Below are 23,701 nucleotides of genomic sequence, written 5' to 3' on the forward strand. Positions count from 1 at the left end.
TTGAGCCTGCTTACACAAGCATATGATTCTTCTCTCCTTTTCAAACTGTACAAGTTGAGATCTTGATCCTGCTCCCACTGAAGTCCGTGGGGGAGTTGTCTTTAACTTCAACAGATATATGGCTCAGTTTAATTCCCCCTGTGGGACCTATCTATGTATAGAGATTCCATGGAGGTTAATTGCTTGCAGGAGAGTCCTTGCTGGGATGTAAAAGGAAGGCACAAAACGCAAAACTGCAGCATTAGCTACATACTGCAGCCTGGGAAAGACCCTGTCATTGAAAGCAGAGAGATTTCTTGTTTCAGTAATTCTCCATCTTAATAATTAAATTCAGTCACTCATTAACTTAGGGGATGTCTTAAGAGTGTCATTTCCTTTGCCAGTCTTGCCCAATAGCTGTTGAAGTACGACAAATGTTTTTATTTTGTTTTCCTGAAACTATTCATTTTGGCTCTTTTTCATTATTCTTTCAAGAGTACATTTAAAAACAAAATACTATTTTAAAATCATCTTTTAAAAAGGATTTATAAATGAACCAGAAAATGAATAATAAAATTGTGGGACTGAAAAGGAGAATTTATAAACTAAGCAGAGAGAATCGTTCCCATTTAGACTTTTCAGATTTAAGTGAATGATTTTCTTACTACACAAATGTGTCCATTGCTATTCTGAGAAAGCCAGAGGTATCACTAACCTATTAAAAGATTTTTTTTGGTGGGGTGTTTCTTTATCATTAAATATGGTGAAGAATACTTTTTCTCCCATGTCACATTTTTTTGTAATCCTTTCCCACCTGTATTACACTTAGATTAATCCTTCTCATTCCTTGTCACATGCCCATTAAACCTCTTTCCAGTTACAGACTTTGAGCTTCTGAAACAAGCATTTCATTTTTGTTGCAATAAGTGTGATGGCCATTGTCAAGTCGTTATTAAAAATCTCATGCATATACCAACCAATTTTTTTTTTCTTTTGGAGTTCTTCTCTTCATAAATTACTGTATGTGGTCAACTTCTCAGTCAGCTGCATCCTCTGTTACTCATCTGGGGTCAAAACATTAGCCTAAACGTATCAGGGTTTATAGTTAAGTTTTTCAGAGGAAACTGTAAAATGCTATGCATTTGTTCTTATTTACATATTTTCAAACATTCTTAGAGGCATATAACATTAATGTTCTCAAGAAGGGAAAAAGCTGTAAATTTCACTTCAAAAGCACCCTTTTTTTCCATTAGAAATTTAAAATTTGGAGGAGTTTTTTTTTTTTTTTTTTCAGGATTGTACAAAAGCCTTTAGGATTGTAGAAGAACAGAACTAATTTAATGAATTTTTGTTTTGCAACTTTAATGAAACATTTTATCTTGATTTTCTTTGAATATTGGAAGATACAGAAAAGTGCTCTAGTTTATAATTGGATGAGTGATCTGCCTTCTTTCTTGTGGCAGTCGTGTTGATAAACTTTGTTTTGCATCATTTCACTGAACCTTGGTGTGACTGCACTTGAGTACTAAATACAGTTGTGGCTACCAGCCTTTAAAAAAAGAATAATTCAGATTAAGAAAAGATTTGTGTAATTATTTGTCTACAATGCAGGAAGTTAACCCTGTCCTCAGACACAGCACAGTCCTTTAGTGTGCTTCACACTGAATACATACAGAAAATTGTGACTCAATGATGCTGCAACAGTGACAAGTAGGTTTGAGCATGATACCAGTAAAACATCTATTACAAAAAGGTCTCAGAAGATGACAACTACAATATTTAATTTTTGTAACTTGACAAGAGATTAACTGACTGAATACTCTTATTCCTATAATTGTATTTTTCTACGTATTCCCTTCATTAATGTAGTGACATTCAGGGAATGCAACATACAATTGTATTTTACCTAATTACCCAAAGTGAGTTTTTTATCTTGGTTTTGTAAGGCAATTAAGTTCTTGTGAGTAAGTTCTTAGTCTCTCAATAGTTTCTCCTGTCATTTCTGTCTCCTTAAGCAGTTTTTAACCATCTGGTGAATTTCAGCTATATTTATGACAAATATTTAGATCTCAAAGTTGTCAGAGTTTCTTCAGCTTCAACATTGTTGGCTGGATAAAGGAAAGACCCAAAGTAGTGCCTTGATTCAGCACCAGCTCATGGCTTTTTTCTGCTTTTTTTGTCCATCTGGTGGGTAGAAGGCACAGGGGGAACTGGTTCCCTTCTCTGAGGGGACTTATGTATTGAAAAGGATATTCAAAAGGATGGTACAGGAACATTGGGACACAAATTCATTGAAAATTAAGTTTGAGTAGCTCTGCTAGGCGGTTTTTAAGGGATCAGCACAACCCCCTAGAGATACTAGGCAAGCTGTGGGACAAGTTTGCCAAATTGTTGGAAACACTTTTACAGGTAACATCTCATAGACACCCCCACAGTCCCTTGGCCATTTCAGCCCCTTCGCTTCCTTGTCCCAAGATCCGAGGCAGATACTTCTCGCTCACACTGACTTGAGCACTTCCCCAGGTTGTTCCCTGTCAGTTCTTCCAGTCTGAATCTCCATTTCTCCATGTCCAGCATTATAAAGCAACCACTTCACCCACTCCCTTGAGTCATTCTTCAAAACACACTTCTTCCAGAGGCCTGCCACGAAGCTCAACCCAGCCAGTCCCGGGTGGGTGCCAGGCCGTGCCTGGCACTGCTGGCTTCCCGAGAATCCTGTGGTCAGTGCCAGAGTTATTTGCCACCTCATTTGACCTACACCCCTTAAGCCCATTTGTTTGCCTCATCCACTAACCACATCTTGCCGTTCAGAGGCTGGCTACGCCATGCTCCAGAGAGGTAATTACAGCGTGCGGAGTCACAGCACACCAGGCTCAGAGGACAGGCTGATGGCCTTTGTGACTTCTCCAGGGTGCCTGTCCCACCCCGTTGTCATTGTGCCTCTTAATTGAGTTGTATTTAAAGTGTTTTAGTTGTACCTACAAGTCCAGTCCACGTGCAGGAATATTCTTAGATGTTAAAACTGTTGGAGTAAGTGGTACTGGTTGTTATGTGTCTTTGTCAGGAGTGGTGACACGGGGCTGTAAGGCACTCTCACAACTCCTTTGTGCAGCATATGGGCACTGCTCACTGTGCATTACGAGATCTTAATGTTTGGGGAACAGTGGCAGGCAAAACTGTCCGGCTGTGGGACAGAAAGAGCCTGGGCACCACGTGCAGCTATCTAACACCCCTCGCAGCCTGCCAAGCCCTTTTCCCCAGCGTTTCCACCTCCAGCCTCCACACACCAACCCCATTCCCCCCTCACTATCGACAGCAGTCGGGCCCTTGCACCCCAGGGTCTCTTCAGGTTCCCTCCCACAGCTGGGACCTCGAAGCCAGCCCCCTCTCGGGGCCGTGGGGGGGAGGCTCGCCGAGCCCGGGGCCGCCCCTCCCCGCCCCGCCATGCCGCCGCCGCCGCCCCCGGCCGGCGCTGCCCGGGAGCGCCGCTCCCCGCCCCGCCGCGGCGGCCGCTGCCATAGCGATGCGGGAGGCGGCGGGGACGGGCGGCGGCACCGGGGGTCCCCGGGTCCCCCCAGGTAAGGGAACCGAGCTGGGACCGGCAGTGTGCCCCCCCCCCGTCCCCCTTCACCCTCCTTCCCCGGGACAGAGCGGGGAAGTCGGTGCAAAGCTGCGTGCCGGGAGCTTTTTTTTTTTTTTTTTCAAAAAACCACAGTGTTTAATTATTTATGCTGTCGCTTAATTATTTATTATTATTTAATTATTTGTTATTGCCGTTTAATTATCATTATCATTTAATTATTAACATTTAATTATTATCATTTATTATAATTTCTTCTCATTTTTATTATTATTCCTTCTCATTCCATTATTATTATTCCTTCTTTCATTCGTATTTTCTCCTTTCATTCTTACTATTTTCTCCTTTCACTCTTACTATCTTCTCCTTTCACTCTTATTATTTACTCCTCTTATTCTTTTCTCCTTTCATTCTTACTGTTTTCTCATGTCGTTCTCACTCCTGTTTCTCCTCCTTTCGGTTCACTCCGTGCTCCCCGCTTCCCCCCCCCCTCCTGCCTGCTCAGGTGCAGAAAGCCGCTTTCCCTGCGAACTTCGCCGAGAGCAGCGGCTTCTTCTGCTTCTTCCTATGTATTTATTTTTATTATTATTATTTTCTTTTTATCCCCGTTGAATTGGCGAGGGGTGCAGGCAGGCGAGGGCCGGCCGAGGTTTCGGTGCCTTTGTCCGCGCCGGGCTCCGGCGGGGCCGCTTTGAATGAAGGGGATGGGGGCGATGCGGGGCTGCAAGGCGAGGAAATCCCTTTCCCTTTATCCCCAGCGGCCCCAACAACTCCTGCTGAAGCCCTGCTCGGGAGGGACGAGCCTGCAGGGACCCACCGCCTCCCAAACTCGCCTCTTTCAGGGCTTGCCTCGCCTTTGCCCCGGCCGCTCGCCTTATTCTTATGGTGATGCAAAAACCCCACGGCTCCTTTCAGGCAGCCCGGAGCCGCCGCTTTCTGTGCCTTGCCGAGGGGGAAGGGCTGCGGGGACCAGGGAGGGGGGGGAAGCTCAGCCGCGGGTCCCCCCCCTCCTCTCCTCGCCCCCCTCCCCGTTTCCAGGGGCCTCCCCCTCCTCCTCGCTGCCCTCCGAGCCCCCGCGGCCACTTGGGGCCGGCGGAGACAAAGGCGAGGCCGGGGCTGCAGCGCTGCCTCCGGCGCTGTTCCCTCCCCTTACCCCGGGGCAAGAGCCCTTGGGGGGCTGTGGGGTGTCCCCCGCGACCCCCCGGCCTTGCTTTCATCTCCACGGCTCCCCCCGCAGCTCCTCAGGAGCCCAGCTCAGGCTGCACCCCCTGGAGATGCCCTGCAGCAGGGCAATGGGGCTCGGAGTCACTTCCAAATCCAAGTTTTTGTCAGATTTGGGGGTCTTGTTTGGCTCAGGGAGGGCAGCATCGTGCTCTGATGGAGCGCTTGGGTTTGCCTCCTGGGGGGGATGAGGATGGATCGGGTCCGGGAACACCACAGCAGCAAGTGGAGGATAAAATCTCCACGGGTCCTCTCTGTTTGGAGATGGTTTTTGAATGAAAACTTCTTGTGTTTAGCACCGAGGAGGAAGGCTGGATTGCAGTTGTCGGGGTTTTCTCTTTTCATGCGTGTGGGGATTGCATTTCGTGTTCTAAGGTGGGTGTGGTAATCGTAGTGAATTCACTGGCTTATTAAGCTTTAGGAAAACAAGCACATATTGAAATTATTCCGGTCACTTAAATTGCAAACGAACGCAGTTGTACTTTGAGGGAGTTATTAACGTCTCCTCGCTGCTGTAACACACCTTTGTTCAGCTGAGAGGAACTCCCCGAGCTCATGTGTGCCTTTAAGTCTTACAATGGGGATCAAACTTCCTTTTGTGGGGGACTTTGCACAGGGATTTCTCTAACGGGCGCCTTTGCTTTCTTGGTGCAGGCAGTGCAGCCTGAGGAGCTCACCTCGCCCGGCGAACGTGGAAGCAAGAGGAGCGAAGGTGCAGCAGATGAAGGACAGGCAGCGAGGGCAGCTGCTGGAGACAGCAACGTGGCTTTGAGCTGCCCCAGCCTCCGCCTCCATGCGTACAGCATCGAGGGCATGACCACAATTCGGAATGGCGGCACCACCGTCACCTGTATAGTGATGGATAACAAGGAGCCCCCAAACCTGACGACCTCTGTCAGTCGTAATGGGGGTTACAGCACCAGCACGGGTCTCGAAGAGGAAATACAAGACGAGAAACTCAGCCCTTCCAAAATCATGCGCTTTTTCTCCACCCCTCGGAAACGGGCGAATTCCAGCACCGACAGGCCTCGGTCTCTGATTTTGATGGGCAACTCTTCCACGTGGAATGCTCTGTCTTCCATCAGGAAAATGGGGTCTTTCAAGAAGCTGAAATCGTCCGTTCTCCAAGGGATTCAAGCGAGGGAATGCTCAGATATCCTAAACGAGAACAGTGTAGGCAAGAACATTTCAAACGGGGCAGTGGTGAGAGTTCAGACTAACAGGTACTCCTATTCGGGACCTTTACAGGATTTGCAGAGCGCAGTGGATGGTTTGGCTTCTGACTGCTCTGATGCGGAGGAGAGCGATGAGTCTTTCCTGAGGAACACTCACCGCTCTCGCAGCATCAGGCGGGCTTACGGCGCCGGCCGCATCAACTTGCTGGATGCAGAGAAAACCCAGAGCCATCACAACGGCACGAGGCCAACGTCTCCCGTCCTCGCAGAGCCAAAGATCTGTGAGATTTTAGTGAAAGACTCTGAAAACAACAGGATCGTTTATCGAAGAAGCAAAAGTTCGGATAATTTAAACTTCCTGAAGAAAAGCTCATTCAAACGGAAGTCCACCTCAAACCTGACCGACCTCAAGGCTGCAAATGAAAAACAAATGCCAGCAAGGACTGCGAGCGCTCCTTCTGCTGACTCAGACAAAACCAGCGGGAACCCCGAGAGGAGATCCAAACGATGGAAGAGCCCCATCAGGGCAAAGGATTTTGACCGAGTTTTGAAGCTTGTCAGCAACGTTGCAGATGCCGCGTGGAAGAAGGATGGCTCTAAGAGCGCAGCTCCTTCTCCCAGCGAGCAGTCCCAGAGAACGAGGTCGAACAGCAGACTGCACGATGACTACTCCCGCAGGGTTTCCAGTAGCACTGATCATGACAGAAAGAGATGCACCTCCTCGGTATCTAGTCCAGACTCTTCCTCACCAGGAACACCTTGCCTGCAGAGCCCCGCAGCTGCTCAGGATAAAGAGGCTGAAATGAATGTAGCTGGTGCTGAAGACAGAAGCCTCAGGACGTCTTCAGGTTTCCCAGAGTCTGAGAGCTTGTCACCGACTCTGAGTGACATCGGGCCGTTTCCCAATGAAGTGTTTGATACGGACTCGGATGAACCGAAAGCTGCCCAGCAGTTTACATGGGAAGCCGAAAATCCTCACGTTCCTGCCAGGCCAACTGCTCCAAAACCTCAGAGCCCCAGTGTGGAGAAGGTCAAGTGCAATATGGATTTCCAGTGCCTGGACCATCACAGCACGCTGTCACTGAGCTCAGTGGAAAGCGAGGAGAGGGGCGAGGTCGCCGGGCAGAAGCTGGGCAGGAATCCTGTCTGCTTCCAGGACGCCGTGCAAACAGTGTACTACGATGATGGAAACGAGGACAGTGGCATAAGCAGCCACTCTCAGCTGAGCCTCAATTTAGCCCCTGGTGCAGAAGAAAAAAAGGAAGAGGTAAGAAAGAAAGCAAAATTGTTTAGAAGTTATTTATTTACCCATCAGGTTTTGTCTTTATTAATGCAAAACAGCACGAACAATGCAAAATAACCTGAATGCTAATGACTATTGCAGCTTGTTATTGCTAAAATATGCTGACAGCAATTATTTCCTTTAATGTATTCTCTTTGGAAGCTAACATCAAATTATTTTTCCTTTGTACATTATTATCGAAGAAAGTTTTGGCAGCCAAGCTGTTCACGTACGTTTTTTCAAGGGCAGTTTATTACACCCTGCAGTTATACCAGCTTGTCATGTGGGCTTGTCAGATTTTACTAGCCTGAGCAGGGTCTGGCTGTGTTTCTTCCCAGCCGAAAGGTCTCCAAGGAGTCAGTGCACTTGGAAGCAGTGTTGATTCAGTGTTAAACGCTTTTCCCATGGAAGCCTTGCAGAACGGGGTGATGTTTGTAGGGCGGTGTGTTGTGAAAGGTGCGGTGTAGGGGTTTAAACGTTCAGTCCTTGCTGAAGTTGTCACTGTGCATTGGTGGCCATGCCGAGTGCAGGCTATTTGGATATTTGCCTGCAGATTTTGGACAGCAGAGCGTGTTGCTGCTCAAGTGTTGGGGAAGCCACCAGCATGTCATTGTACCTTCATGCAGCAGAAGGGCAGCTGCATTGCTGCACCCCTGAAATAAACGCAGCAATAAACCTGAAGCCCTGTGGAGGAGAGGCACTGTGAGCACTGCCACTGGAGCAGTGCCGATGATTTGTCAGTGTCAGTGAAGAGCAGGCACACACATCCTGGAAATGGCACAGCTCAGCCCCTGCCGTGTGCAGCAGCACGGCTTTGGGCTGCCTGAGGTGAGGCATCTCTCAGAGGTTTGTTCTTCATTGGGAAACGTGCACCAAAGCTAGGAACCCTCTGGGTCTGCTTGAAAACCAGTTACAGAATTGAACTGCTGTAGCTTTCAAGCCACCTCAGTTTGAATAAACGTGTATATGCCTTAGGTCTGAGAGAAACAAAGGTAATTGTTGCAGTTGTACACACTACAGCCTCTCATGCTTGATAGTCTTATGTCCGTGAAACCATATAACTTTAAAAGCTTGGCGTTTTTTTTACAAACCGACTGGAGATTGCAGTTATTGCCATTCTCATCAGTGTTGCCATCCTGCTGGGGAAGAGCAAGGTTGTTTATTGTCTGCGGCTATGGTAAGGTTGGAAAATTAGCCCAGTACCTACAAACACTGGGGCTCTGGGATCGTTCCCCACCGCAGAGTCCCAGGGTTGCCACAGCCACCCACCCGTCTTTCAAAGCTCTCCCATAAGGGTGTAGGCAAGGAGATGCTTTCACTGCCAAAGGGGTGAGAAGCCCTGGTGGTTGATGTGTCAGCGGTCTCAGGAATGAAACGGGAAGAAAAATCAATGCTCCTCATCTACCATCTAGTGGTGATCTGGGCTCATGACACAAGAGAAATTCAGCTCGTCCCTCCCCTTGGTTCCCCACAAACCAGTGCTGCCTTTCAGAAGTTTTAAAATGAATGTGTGCCTTGGGTGGATAAAAGTTACTGCAGTTTTAGTTTTAACACCACATTCTGTTATTATCTAGCCTGCAATTTAAACTTTCTCTCTATCTTATCATATATTTTAGGTTATTTGTGAGCATGTTTCAGTTGTCTAAATGGGCACTGCTTGGAGTGGTCTGCGTGCTGCTGCATGGCAAAACAGCTGTGTCCACCAACTGGTGCAGCTGCACCCAGACCTCTGCTCTACAACTACATTTTTGGAGGTGGGAGCTGCAGATTGGAAGCAGGAGCTGTGCAGGACAGAGGCTACCTCTGTCTTAGTGTGCAAAGGGTGTAAGCACTGCCCTGTCTTCTCTCCAGACCTGCTCCACATCTCTTGAGAGTGTCATTGCTCTTTTGCCCCTCCTCGCTAGCATGCATGGAGGTAGCTTGGTACCAAAGACGCCAGGTATTTTTTAATTGGAATTTATGCAGCCTGCGGGCTCTTCAGTGAATGCCACATACCCACACAATGAGGTCACTGGGGTTTGAACTTTTCACTACAATTCATTTTTTAATTTAACCTTACACCCCTGCGTTACAGAACTGTACCCACCCAGAGAATTGTTTCTGTGACACTCTAGTGCTTGGTTCATTCTCAGCAACCCTTTGAGGAGTAATGCTGAGCAATGCAAATCCAAAACTTGAAAGACTTTGTCTGCACCTTAAGTACACCACGTCGACGGACAGATCTGCATACATTCCACATTCCATGCATCTTCTTTTTCATGTGAATTTCATGTAAAAGCCAGTATGTATTCCAGCATAGGTGCTAAAATCTCTGTGGCTCGGAGACATATTTCACTACAAAGCTTGCAAGGTACTGAAAGGCCAGGCTCAAACATGTTCTCCTCTAAGGACTGGCTGCAGTAGCTGGAAGCAAAGCTATTTTATTCCCTTACCCACTTGTCCAGACAATTACAGTCTGCAGATGAAGTCAGTGGGACTTGGTCCATCTCCGTGCATGCCCAAATGCAGAAACTACCCTGCATAAAGTACCATTTCACATTTGGACTTGACTTTCCTGAAGAAGAGCCCCATGTCAGTGTAAGTAACAAAACCTTAAAGCCTTTGCTTTGGACTGGCACATGGCAGCCACTAAGGCTGCATAAAAGACGCAGTTTGGGACAAAAAAAAAAAAAAAAAAGAGCAAATAATTATTTGACGTCACCTAGTGTTTCCCAAGCTCTTTGAACACCTGCTGTGTAAGGTGCCTTGCTGGCATCTGGCTTCATGGTACACAAGACCTTTTATTACTTAAATACACATGTTATCTGCATGACTCTAAGTGATTATAGTGAAGATTATTATAGATTATAGTGAAGAGGTAATTCTGTACTGAGGGCTGAGTCCCAGTTTATCTGCGGATTGTACTTTAAATGCTCTAGGATCGATCTCTTGACTCATTTACGTCTGTGCCATGCAGTCGGATGTCCCACCTCATCCACGCCGTGAGGTCCCTAGAGCTCAGCCCTGTGCAGTGCTGACCTGAGGTAGCACACAGTAAGGCTGGAGCTGCTGCTCTCGTCATTTCCTTACAGGTCTCTGGGCTCTGAATATTGAGCACACACGGCTTTATTTGGGGGTAAAACTCCTGGAAGAACTCCTATGAATTGCAAGTGCCCAGCACCTCACAGGGTCAGCTGCTCTCAGCTCCCTGAGCTGTCGGCGTTGGGTTTATTCATCTCCAGGTCATCCACATGCGATTTGGAATGTGGCTTAATCAGCTTAATCTGAGTAACTGAAAATCTGCTAAACTGGGAAGGATTAAGTAAATAAGGGTGGGAACGTAAACTGGGTTTACTGCTCGCAGCGGGTCCCAGCACTGCTGGTGCCGCTCTGACCAGGGGACAGCAGCAGAGCACCATCAGAGGTGCTCAGCAGCATCTCATCTGCAGATTTCAATGAGACCAAGAGATGTTGGATTTGCTCTGAACTCTCTGGGCTGCCTCAAACAGGACAGGATACCTCTGCACGTTGCTCAGAGGATGACTTCCAAGAGCAGTTGTGTGCAGAGCTGAAGCAGAAACCGCCGTGCCTTGTAGAGCTGATGGCTGAAATGATAGAGCACGGAGCCCTCAAAGGACGCCCTCCTTCCTGTCACAGCAGCAGCTCCTCCAACTCACTGCAGCAAAGCTGTCTGCCATTCAGTGCAGCCCGCAGTCATTTGTCACTGCATCCTCTGGTAGGCAGAGGGGAAAAAATGCAGTGGGAACAGGAATCAGGGTTCTGGGTCAGGTTAGGCACAGCCAAGTGGCTTGCCCTGGTCAGTAGTGATCATACCCCTGGCTGTGGAGTGGCACCCTGGGCACAGAGCATGGTGCTGACCTGCTGGTGCTGCACATCCATCCCAGCTCCAGGAGGCTCCCTCTGAGCACCAGGCAGCACTGCTGTGCTGGGCGGGTGACGGAGCCCTGGCACAGGCTGCCCAGAGAGGCTGTGGGGTCTCCTCCTTGGGGAGCTCCAAAAGCCGCCTGGATGTGGGCCTGGGCAGCCTGCTCTGGGTGTCCCTGCTTGGGCAGGGGGGGCACCAGGGGCCTCCAGGGGTTGCTTCCAACCTCAGCAACCCTGTGACGCTGTGAGGCTGTGATGCCCACACTAAAGGAAGGCAGCCATGGGGTTTTCTCCGAACCACCTGCGCTTCCCCTCGCTGGCATCCGGGGGCTGCTGGGGGTGCAGCTGAGCCCCCCTGCATGGGACCAAGGTGGAGCACAGCAGGCTCGGCTCCTCTGAGCCCCAGCTCAACCGCAGCGGCCTCGCCCTCCTGCCACGCTCGAGCAAGTAATCGTTTGCAGACGGAGAGTCGCCCAAGGCAGCTCCACCCGCTGCAGGCTGCAGGCTGGGTCCGCTCCTGGGACCTGCCGGCTGCTTGGGCTTGGGCTGGGGCAAGGACAATGAGGCTTTGCCCGGGAAGGGTGGGGAGAAGGGGAGCCAGGGGACCTCCTCCTGGAGAGATGGGTACAAAGCCGACAGCTTTTTATGTTGGGCTTTGTTTGCAGAAAGCTCAACTTTCAAATCAGCTGGCTTTTGAGGTTTGCCAGCGGATGTTACAGAGACAACAGGCAGCCTGGAAAACGTTGTTTGTTTGACCAAATCAGAGGAAAACGAGTATTTTCAGTCCTCCTACATGCTCTGGGCTGTCCCGAGTCTTGATTTAGAAATGACATAGGGATTATTTAGGGGCTGTTAATGCCTCTACATCTTCTGAAAAGACTCTAAAGATATACATTAAAGTGTTACTGTTAAAGATATACAGTAAAGTGTTACTTTACTATATGCTACATGCTTGCTTTTAATTTAAGATACTGAAGTAAACGTGAAATACCACTACAGCATCATCCCCACAGATCAAGACACCGGAAAAACTGTTTTCTGTTTTTAGCCCTCTTGCATTTTGTATGTCTGAGGAGATTATTCTGCAAAGCAAATGCACATCTCTGCAAACAGCCCTCTGCCCGTCAGAAATCTGCCAGCTGCGTTTGGTTTTGGAAATGAGTAAAATGACAGAGGAGAGGATGAAGGAAATCCTTCAGGCCGAAGAACAGTCACGAGATCCTCTGGTCATTTCCAGCTCAGCTGTGCTTCCTGTGTGATTTGAATTGCTGAAGTGCTTTGTGTCTGCGCCTTATCTGTGAAATGTGAATGTTACGAAGGTGAACTCAGTAATCTTTGTAAAGCACATTGCTCACAGGGAAAGCATTAGGCTTTTTGATTACGATAAGCACGCTTTCAAGGCTCAGGTTAAATGAAGTAAGCCAGCATTAAAAATGCCGTAGAAATACATGGTCAAGTTTTGTATGGGGTTGTATCTGTATGGCTTATCTGTATAGATCATCCAGTGGTTTGGGTTGGAAGGGACCTTAAAGATCAGCTCATTCCTACCCCCTGCCATGAGCAGGTACAGCTCCCACCACACCAGGTTGCCAAAGCCCCATCCAGCCTGGCCTTGAGCACCTCCAGGGATGGGGCATCCACAGCTTCTCTGGGCAGCCTGTGCCAGGGCCTCACCACCCCCTGAGGGAAGAATTTCCTACTAACATCTAAATCTCCCCTCTTTTAGTTTAAAACCATGTTCCCTTATCCTATCACTGTCTGCCCATGAAGAAAAAAATAGTTGCCTCTGTCTTTTTATAAGCTTCCTTTAAGTACTGAAAGGCTGCAATGAGGTCTCCCCAGAACATCCTCTTCTCCAGGCTGAACATCCCCAGCTCTCTCAGCCTTTCTTCACAGGAGAGGTGCTACAGCCCTATAACCATCCTCATGGCCCTCCTCTGGACCCACTCTAACAGTTCCACATCCTTCTTGTGCTGGGGGCTCCAGCCTTGGTTGCAGCACTCCAGGTGGGGCCTCACCAGGGCAGAGCAGAGGGGCACAATCCCCTCCCTCCACCTGCTGCCCACCCCTCTGTTGGTGCAGCCCAGGATGCAGTTGGCCTCCTGGGCTGCAGGCACGCACTGCTGGCTCGTGTTGGGCCTTTCGTACACCAGAACCCCCAGGTCTTTCTCCTCGGGGCTGCTCTCAGTGAGTTTTTCTCCAAGTCTCTGCTCATGTCTGGGATTGCCCCAACCCACGTGCAGCACCTTGCACTTGGACTTGCTGAACCTCATTAGGTTCACGTGGGCCTACTTCTTCAGCCAGTCCAGGTCCCCCTGGATGTCATCCCTTCCTTCTGGTGTATCAACCGCACCGCTCAGCTTGGTGGCATCTGCAAACTCGCTGAGGGTTCACTTGAACCCACTGTCTGTGTCATTGCTAAAGATATTAAACAGCACTGGTCCCAGGATAGATCCCTGAGGGACACCACTCAGCACCAGTCTCCACCTGGGCATGGAGCCATTGACCACCACTCTCTGGGTGTGACCTTCAAGCCAATTCCTTATCCACGGAATGGTCCACCCTTCAAATCCATCTCTGTCCAATCTGGAGATCAGGATGTCATGGGACCATGTTAAAGGCCTTGCAGAAGTCCAGATAGATGACATTGGTCAGTCTTCCCTTGTTGACTGATGCAGTCACTCCATTGTAGAAGGCCACCAGGTTGGTCAGGCGTGATTTGCCCTTGGTGAAGCCATGCTGGCTGTGATCACCTCCTTGTCCTGCATGTGCCTTGACGTTGCTTCCAGGAGGATCTGTTCCATTATTTTGGCAGGCACAGAGGTGAGGCTCATTGGTCTGTAGTTCCCTGGGTCCTCCTTTTGACCTTTTATAAAACTGGGAGTGATGTTTCCCTTTTCCCAGTCACCAGGGACTTCACCTGACTTCCAAGGCTTTTCAAACATGATGGAGAGAGGCTTGGCAGCTACATCAGCCAGTTCCCTCAGGACCGTGGGATGCACGGCATCGGGCCCCACAGACTTGTACCTGTTCAGTTCCATCAGGTGGTCTCAGACCTGCTCTTTGCTTACAGTGGGAGGGACTTTGCTCCTTTAACACCTGCCTAGAGGTAGAAGGACTCGAGAGCCCCACTTCAGAGCCAATATTGATCATGTCCATGAAGCATAAAACAACCTTTTAACCTCAGTTAGTAGTGATGATAAATGATCTTCAACTAGTGTTCCCCAGCTGCTATTTAGCAACCAGAAAAAGTGCAAAGGTTACCTTTTATCGTGTACCTGGGTGGAGACACTCTGCCTGGACTTTTACTTAGTTAAGTGAAGGTGATAAAATTATTTATGACCACGAGGTCATGAGCACTTGGTCCTTTATATTTTTGCTAGCTTTTATGAACTGAAAAATCCATTCTAGTCTTACTGCAGTTATTAGCATTTGGCAATTCCTGTGTTGTAAGTGGCAGTTCCTGTGTTATACAGAAATGTCAGCTCTCTAATAGTCACTATTATAATGCTGACATATAGCTGTCATTGTTAGCATAAGTTTATACATTTTATTTATGGACTCCCAAATGCATATGGAAGCATGTACTCGTAATCAAAATACAGAGATATCTACACAAAATAGCACAACTGCTGTGAATTTTCCCTATAAATACTCCAGTACCTGATTTTAAACATTGCCATTTACAGAAGACCAGGACTGATTATTCATCACAAGTGTTTTCAGGAAAATAAAGAGATACCAAAACAAGAAGCAATACAACTTCTTTTGGAGCTAAGGGAAAAAAAAAAAAAAAAAAAAAAAAGCAGGTGGTGGAAATTGAGGTGGAGAAGATAGATGGGAAACACATTTCTAGGGATTTAATTGTCCCCTTCTCTGTATGTGGAAGTTAGGAAGCGTTAATTGTGTCGGTAGGACATAAATATACAAATAAAAAATCCAACTGTGTAATGGTAAGAATGCAGCCGGGTGGGCAAGGAGCCTCCGTTGTATTACCCAGGCACCAACACATTTACAGAGCTGGGATTTTATTCTCATTGGGGAGTTTATTGGCATAACTGCACTATCAGAAGCTCACATGGGATTGTTTGTCTGTTGTCAGTGCAACAAGTGTACCAGCAGCAGGCGTGTGTTGGGTCAGTTTTATAGTTTGGGCTTTTTCTGCACTCAGGTGTGTCTGTCTGGTATGGGATGTTACTCCTGATTGATATAATTGTGCCAGTAATGCAATTGTGCCTCCATGCAATTTCAGGTACAGGCAAATTACAGCGATATCAGTTGCATCCATATAAGTTGTATACATATAAACATCACTATCAGCACTGTATAAATCTGATCTTGTTCTGATGTGGAAAGTTATCCTTCTCTCCTTGGGCAACACTCCCTCTGGAGGTAGGTTTTGACGCCAAATTTATAAAACACACCAAGTATTAATTGCAAAACTGTCTCTCATCTGGCTACCAAGGCTCAGTTAAGATTTTAGTGCCTGACCACCTGATGCTGATCTTGCTTACATTGGTATTAATGAGTAACAGGGAATGCCAACAGCAGCAGTGCTCTCCTGAATGCAGCAGAGTTGTACCTATGCCAGATCGAGGTGAGCATGAACAGAACCGAGCCCTTGAAGCTACTTTATCTGGATTGGGAAATCAGTCTGGGCCAGGCAAAGGAGTGGTTCAGCCCAGCTGGGCTTGGGCTCCGTGGTGCAGGTGCTTGGGAAGCTGCCATTGGGATGGCATCCTGGTGGGTGCTGTAAGGGGGCCGGGGAACACACTCAAACAGCAACCCAGAACTGGCACGTGGAGCTGAACCTCGATACCTAAAAGCAGCTGTCAAATGCTTCAGGATGGCCCAGGCCTCCTGGAGGTCCAGTGTCATACTTGCATGACGCAGTAAAAAGAAAAAAGGTTGAAATACAGCAAGTTAACAAATACTGTTGGAGATATTTGGCTGTCTGTGTGAAATTTATTCATCTGCATTGGTATAAATATGTAGATCTGTTTGTGATTGCAGTCTCATCTGAATGAGGATGCAGCCTAAAAGACAAGATGAACGATCTTGAGTGCTAGCATTGGTAATCCTGTGTTGTCGCTAGATTAGCAGGTGTGAATTTCAGAAAACTCAATGTGGGCTTGGCTTTAGTTAGACCTTTACCTCTTGGGAGTCTTGAAATTGCTTGAAATTTTTTAACCAGCACTTATAATTCTGGAGTGAGTGCATGACGTTTTGATTTTTGTCCTGCGTGAAGCGCCATGCATATTTATACCCATGTCTGTAGATTGTAGAACATAAACCCAATTTCTCTTGGTAAATCAGGGGAAGGTCACTTGAGGTACATCAGTATAAAGCCGGTGACAAGTGGAACTTGCTTCAGTGACTAAGTACAGGAGCCTATGAGTTACACGCAGGGTATTTTATTCCTGGTAGTCAGCGTCTCTTGGTCAGGTCCCTCTTGCTTGATTAGGTCACTTAGAGCACTGTAAGGTTATCAGTCTCGTTTCCTCTGATATTTTGCTCGGAAAGGATTATCCTTTCTGTTTTATTAGTTTATTATTAGTTTATTGTTCAGTGCAGTTAAGGGGCTAAGCCTGAAAATACATGCCCTTCAGGGTTGTTTATTGCACAGCAGAGACAAACCTCACTGTCATTTGGATAGGCTACTGTAGGTGGAGTGCTACAGAAGCAGAACAGTCCTCTCTTTGCAAATGTTATTGCTCAAGATAAGGGTGTAAAAAGCAGATTAGGAGATGACATGTGACGTGTCCTTCCCTCAGTCTAAAAGTACAGGAACATGGGATGAACTTTGCCTGACTGGTTACGCAGGGAGGTTGTTCGCGCTTGTGGCTCTTACGGACAAGACTCTGAAAAAGAGAAACAGAAAATGACACTAGTGAGCTCCATTCTCAGTCACTGTGTGTGTGGAGACCCTTTACCCGTGTCTGATTCAGAGGTAAGGACCTTGCTTAACCTGTGCTTTTGCTGCTCTGACCTCGAGGGGCTGCGTTTGACAGCCAGCTTCACCCGCTGGGCTGCAGGGAGCCGTGTCGCTGTGCCAGCCGGGTGCTCGCTCCTGCTGAGCCTCTTCAGCTCCTGAAACTGAGGCACGAGCCAAAACCTGCAGAGAAGCTGAAGCCTTCTTGAGTGGCAGGTGTGGCACCACAGAGTTCAAATCAGTGCAAGTGCTCTATTCAGAGGAAATTTCACGTTGTAAGTGGAGGAACTTAATGTAGAACAAAGGAGTTGGATCATTTTTCATACCTTCATTGCAGTAATGCTGTTAAAATGCTGACTGTTTATTAACTCTGCCTGCTAGTTAAAGTGGTTTCATACAGTGAAATTTCTCTTAATCTGACTTTCAAATAAAAAGCAAAACCTGCCCACTCTATCAGGTGCATCAGGCTAACTGGAGTTGTACTGGCCTGGTTGAAAATGGTATGTGGAGCAGAAGGTGACAGAGGATGAGAAATCTTGTACAGGCTTCATTGTAAAAGGCTGATTCTGGGCTAATGTCTGCTTTGACAATGCAGCACCTGAAATGCCTTCATCTGGTCTAAAACAGAGGAAAAACCTGTAGCCAGAGGTAATCAAAATGTAGCCTCTCCTTTTAGAATATTTATTAGCTTTGCACATTGTCATAAATGCACTTAGGCAGTCTAATAATATCTTGATAAAGAAGTTGGCAGATTTTTTTTACAGAAAGTCAGAATTAGTTTGTAATTTACAGGAGAAATTACAGCAGGGTTCCCTTGCTCAGCAGTGAATTGGAGTTAGTTACTCACCCCATCAGGCAGTCATGCAAACCCAGCCCAGAGACACTCCCTTTAAGAAGCCAGGAAAAGCCAGGGAAACACTGAGAATTTGGAAATTGGAGGGAAAAGTGAATATAAATTTCTATGCGCAATATTTTCTTCTTAAGAACTGTGGGAGCTTTGCTAGAGAAGTTTACAGCAGTCTTACCCCAAGTACGCTGAAATCCTTCTAAACATTGCCTTGGATAAGTATTTCAGTTGAGGCTTTTATTTCTAAATTTACAATAGTACAATTGTGATAGCTGGAGGCATTAACCTATAGGGCCAAATTTGTTGCTGAATACAAATGACATGCTTGTTTTCCAAGCTTCCTCTCTGAAAAGATTAATTTCGCCCATATTTGTGTTGTAGCGTCGTATCACTGGTTCTGTTCTGCTTGACTATAACCTTCCTGATCAGGGAGAAAATTAATTTCTCCCTTCCAAAATGAATCGGCTTGCTCAACTGATTCACACAGGGCCACACAGTCTCTAGATCTGACACAAGTGAGGGTGTGTGGGTGGGTGGGAGGAGGGAGCACGACTGCCTGTTGTGGTATCAGCTTACAGTTACCTGGCATCAGCAAACCATCCAACTGAGCCTCACTGCTCATTTTCATCACCAGGTAGAGGTAAAGCAGAGGAATATGTGTGGGCTGCTTTTTTTTTCCAGAAGTTATGTGTCATATTACTTGTGCGCACGAAGAACTGAATGCCAGACCTGATTTAGTGACTGCAATGTTTATGATATGTCCTCTTCCTATTGCAGAGGTCTTAGGTGAGATATTAATGGTATTAGTGATGTTATTTGCCTAAGAGGTGCTGACGATGTAGTGTTAACCTTACTTAGCACAAACAGTATATGATGTAACTTTGCAAAGGAAATACTGTCTTCCTGAGTTGTCAGTTGTATTTATCATATTTGTGGTAACACTTTCTCTTTAGCAATGTTAAGTTGATCTGCCGTATGAAAAACTCACAAATGATTAAGTAAAAGAAAATTTTGTGGCTTATTTGACTTGTTCACATTTAAAAAGGTTGTTTCTGATGACCACTGGAAGAAGTCCTCATCCCAGGATGAAGAAAAGACAGACACACAGAAGGTCACACCCAGGAGATGGAGCTCTGGAAAAAGGTCTCGGCCCAGACCTCTCTCAGACTATGGCCAAATGTCAATCAGAAGTATCTCAATACCTGAAGATGCAGTTGCTGTGGAGTCACAGAATACAGACTGCACGGATGGAGAAAATCAGCCACGACTGGCTTCTGTTGGGTCTGCGGTCCAAAGCAATACAGTAGGCTACCACAGAGGGCGAAAAAGAAGACCCATCTCTGTAATAGGTGGGGTCAATTTCTATGGAAGCGGTCCAGCAGAAGAAATTGAAGGTCTGCTGACACAAGTAAGATTAAGAGATGTGCTCTCTGCAGACTGCAGAAGACCCTTTCACTTCCTTGTCTCTGTCTTCAACGTAGAAAATAGAATGGATGATTCCTTTTCTTCCTTCCCTTTTGTCAAGCTGACTTCATATACTTACAATTCTGCTTTCCTTGTCACTAATTACTTTGTCTTGTTGTTAAAAAGCAAACCAGCATGGAATAAACCTGATACTCACTTTGGGATAATCTTTTTTGTATTGTAAATTACCTTGTTTCTTTCTTGGAATGGTCGTTACTTCTCATATTGGTTTATGCTCACCTATGTGTCATAAATCTGTGTATTTAGTAGTGATGGCCCTGTCCTGTAGGAGGTTACAGGGCTTCGGGCTCAAAAGCTTTTGTAACACAGTGCTGGTAAGGTATCCTCCACTTTCTATAAATGCTGTAGGACTCCTTCCTAAAGCAGTTCTCAAGTTAATGAAGCAACAATAGAAGAAATTGCTGTGGTCAAAACCAAAGCTATGGAGCATTCCCAAGAGGGACACATTATCAAGCCAAATGGTGGCCTTCCAGGCCTACCACTGAGTAACAGCACTGGGGAAGGAGTCTGGATTAAAGCCTTCCAAGAAAATATTAATTGCCCAGACTTAAATAGCTTTGTTGTTTAATTGGCCAATTACTTGTCTACAGTAATTAGCATTACTTCTATTAGCTATTTGATGCAATATATCAAACTTAACTCTTTGTTGTTACTCAGTGATAGGATCCCGAGATATTCCTAGAGTACTGAGGAGATGAATGAATCTTGGGGTTTTTGGAAGTCTTTAGTAAATTTGTAGCTGAAATGAAAAAACAAGAATAATGAACTGGAAATGCATGTGTAAAAAGAAGTATTTTATATGGGATTTTCAAGGACTGATCTCCACCTTGCTGATTTTTTTTCTTAGCAGCTTTGAATACCCAAGGGAATATTTTAGAAGCATAATGTTAATTCCTTCTTTGTTGTGTTTTGTTTTCATCTGGCAGCTTAGGTGTGAGAAACAGTTTTCAAACAATACTAAATCATTGATTTCCTAGCAGAGTGTCAACAGGTCATGAAAAATGCCTTGATGTTTCAGATTACTCGATAAAGGGCCTATGAACAGTAATTGCTGAAAGATAAGGGAAGAGTAAAGATGTGTTTCTCTGAAGTTTGTATGATGAGGTTTTGCTGTTCAGCATGGAGTTGTTCAGGGATGACAAAATTAGACTGAATTTGCAAATAGGTACAATCATAATTAAGCAAATGAATGATATGATAAAAGAAAATGTCTTCTATGTAGTTATAAGTAAATTAAGTATTACCTCTTTTTAATGTGACTCCTGGGATCTTCAGAGCAGGGGATCATTTAGGCAATTATTTTGGTCTTGTAAAACAAGTTTATTTCACTTGAAAGCAATATGTTTATTTGAAGTAAGAAAGCATCCCAGTAAATGAACACAACTTCCAGCTGTAGAATTAATTGTTGGTTATTCTACCATTATTCAGATGGGTGCTTACAGTGTCAGCCTGAAGTTGGTTAGATCCCAGAGCATTTAGGGATGGAGTATTACAAGATGAAAATTATAGTGCGTGGCTAATTGTAAGAGAGGGCGATAGCGTTTTTAATTTAATAGAGAGCTGTAACATTATAAAATATTTACCACGATGATGGTGGGTACATGATGTAGTGCTTAAGCACCATCACAGGTGCTTGAAGTAGGAGTGTTCACTGCCCCTGTAACTAGCTGGACTACCTGAAGAGACTCTTTGGACCCAAGCTGGACTGGTGGGTAGGTTGTTTACTGAGACCTGATTTTCTCTTGTTTCCCTGCAGCCTGCCACACGGCCACCGGTTCCTGCACACCAGGTGCCCCCCTACAAAGCTGTCTCAGCCAGGTTTCGCCCACTCACCTTCTCACAGAGCACCCCCATCGGCCTGGACCGCGTTGGGCGACGGCGGCAGATGAGAACATCTAATGGTAAGACGTACAAGTCCTTATAACTCTCTCTGGGTCTCGGCTTCCTGTGCCAGCTTGGTCAGCAAATAGATCACTGTGGAATAGGAAAGGCTGCAGACAAACCCTTTGGCAAAGTATTACATGGTTACGTTGCTCAGTTCTTTATCTTTCTCATCAGTAGCTTAGCCTGCTGTGCTCATGTAAAACCTGTTTTTCACACTTGCTGTGTGACATTGCTGTAGTTTACCATATTGCTTGTGCTCCTGTATTTTCCATCCTCAGTGTTCACATACTTGCCTACAGATAATAATGGAACATGAAGGAAATAAGGTGTAATGTGCTTGTGTTCGTAGACATACCACATGTATTTTACATTTTTTGTTGTCGTGCATTTGGTTTAACTTCCTAGGTAGAAAAGCCTTAAATAATGCAACAATTTGGTTCAGAGAAGTGTGTGCAGCTGCAGTTGCTCACTCTGGGTAAATGCAGCCCAGCCAGGTTTCAGGTGCATTATGATGTTGTGGTTTAACCAGATTTAACAGATTTTAACAGATCTGTGGTTTAACAGATTCTTGGAAAAGATTGCCTTTTCAGGGAAATTTAAGCAAAAGATTGCTTAAAGAGCAGTACTCTTTATCAGCCTTTGATATGTCCTGTGTGCTTTTTCTGTAATTGTTTACTGTTAGCATGCAAAGCTATCTGGAGTTAATATAAAGTCCTGTCTAGTATTAGTGAAACGTTTTTTGGCAGATGATATGAGAAGAGTCTGGGTTAGTGCAATTCGTGTTCTTTCACTGTGAGCGTAATCTGAACAGTTACTTGTGCCTCCCTGAAGAGTGTCAGAAATGGCAAAGTGTTCACTTTAGATCCTTCACTGATAATAGTGAAAAAAGCATTGCTGGGAGCCTTCATTCTGCCTCCCTGTGCACAGAATCAGTAAAGATGTCTGGATGAGGACTTGCTATGACTGAAGCAGGGAACGTAACAAATAGCATTTTCAATGTTTTCTGTATTAAAATGATACATATGTTTACTAGTACTTGGCTTATATGATTCTAAGTTTTAGTCTAATAATATCCAAGTTCTGCTAAAAAAAAATCTGTCAACTACAAATTAATTTATATAGGAACATTTTAAAACTGCATTTTCCAGCCCAAAGTAGAGCATCAATATTAGGCAGGTTTTTTTTTGAAACATGCTTTCCAAGAAAAAGAGTTCATAATTTCTACCTATAGCAATGAGATACATTATATATACAATATCAGTGTTTTCCTTTTAATTTATATTGTAGGAAAATATTGGGAACTACTTTAAAACCCATGTCTGGAATGTGTCCTTGCTCTAGGTACCTCAGTGTAATTAATGATCTAGATTAGATGTAGAGGTAAATTACATCTAATTCTGAAACCCTTGCTTCTCACAGTAGCTCGGTCCATGATTTGAGAAGGGCTCCCCACAGATGACCAGGTTTGTCACCAGCTTGTTTAGAAAAAAGAAATTATTTAACTATCACAGAGTAGGAATTTTATGTTTTTTATTTTTAGTTGTCCTGTCCATTTTGTATTTGGAAATCACATGAAATGATATTAATTAGCTAACCTTAGACAGCTGCCTGAGAGTAGTATATTTCCAGGTATGTAGCTTTAGAATAACTGGTCTCCCCAATGTAAGCATCATGATGACAAATGCACAAAGCAAGATTTCTGCCACTTTTCAAGACAATGAAGCCAAAGCAGTACTGATTATGCTAGATGTGACTTTCATGACTTGTTACAATAAACATAGCCATTGAACAGGAAGAGCTTTTTAAATCAAAGCCCTGAAGGCAAATGGGGAATATCATGGGCTTCACAGTTTAAGGGCAGTTGCAGAGATCTTTTAAGTAGCTGTAGTAGAAAATAATAAAGTGACCCGTGTCACACATTCTGATCTCTTTTCCTTTTTCTCTTAAATTCACAAGGCATTTCCTTGTCTTTGAACATGTGAGAGTTTTTTGTTTGCTCATATACAGTGAAATTTGATAACACAAAAGCCCTTTATTATAGGCAGAAATTCTAAACCCTAGCCTTAAAAACCAGTGGTATCTTATTTTAGTGACTTGCTAAAGCCTAATATATTGTATGGCTACTTTTATAACAATAGGAGGTAGACTTGGAGATATAAATTTTTAGAAAACGGCTGTTACAGGACAGCAAATCATCAAACTATAGGAGACAAAACCAGCCAGCACCTAAGGGAAAATTCCCTTGAGACTCATAATGCTAGTCTTGTGCTTACGGGGTTACAAGTTTAAATTATATTAAAGAGGTTACCAATTTATCACAATAGAGGAAGTTTGTATAAGCATCTTTAAAACGATGTCTTGTTCACATTCTGTGGTGTGGGACTTGAATTTGGCTAAATGCGTCTGTGAACTTTGGATAGCCTCAGCTCCAAGTAGGAGGGGTGGAATTCAG

General features: G+C 45.4%; 1 protein-coding gene across 10 annotated transcripts in view; it reads left to right on the forward strand.

Annotated features, from left to right (window-relative positions):
- Nucleotides 1-23,701, forward strand: part of SPATA13 (spermatogenesis associated 13) — a 163,716-nt gene that overhangs the window by 112,171 nt on the left and 27,844 nt on the right. For 6 of the 10 annotated variants that reach the window (XM_027469295.3, XM_021274482.4, XM_072032670.1 and 3 more), the window contains 3 exons: nt 5,435-7,222; nt 18,926-19,288; nt 21,122-21,266. In XM_027469295.3, the coding sequence (XP_027325096.1) occupies nt 5,435-7,222; nt 18,926-19,288; nt 21,122-21,266 (2,296 nt within the window). Of the gene's footprint in view, nt 1-3,410; nt 3,558-4,908; nt 5,156-5,434; nt 7,223-16,875; nt 17,052-18,925; nt 19,289-21,121; nt 21,267-23,701 lie in introns of those variants that run through there. The other 4 variants (XM_027469311.3, XM_005022574.6, XM_013102455.5 and 1 more) reach the window with 4 other exon arrangements.

Source organism: Anas platyrhynchos, chromosome 1 (genome assembly GCF_047663525.1).
Source record: "Anas platyrhynchos isolate ZD024472 breed Pekin duck chromosome 1, IASCAAS_PekinDuck_T2T, whole genome shotgun sequence".
Taxonomy (NCBI): domain Eukaryota; kingdom Metazoa; phylum Chordata; class Aves; order Anseriformes; family Anatidae; genus Anas; species Anas platyrhynchos.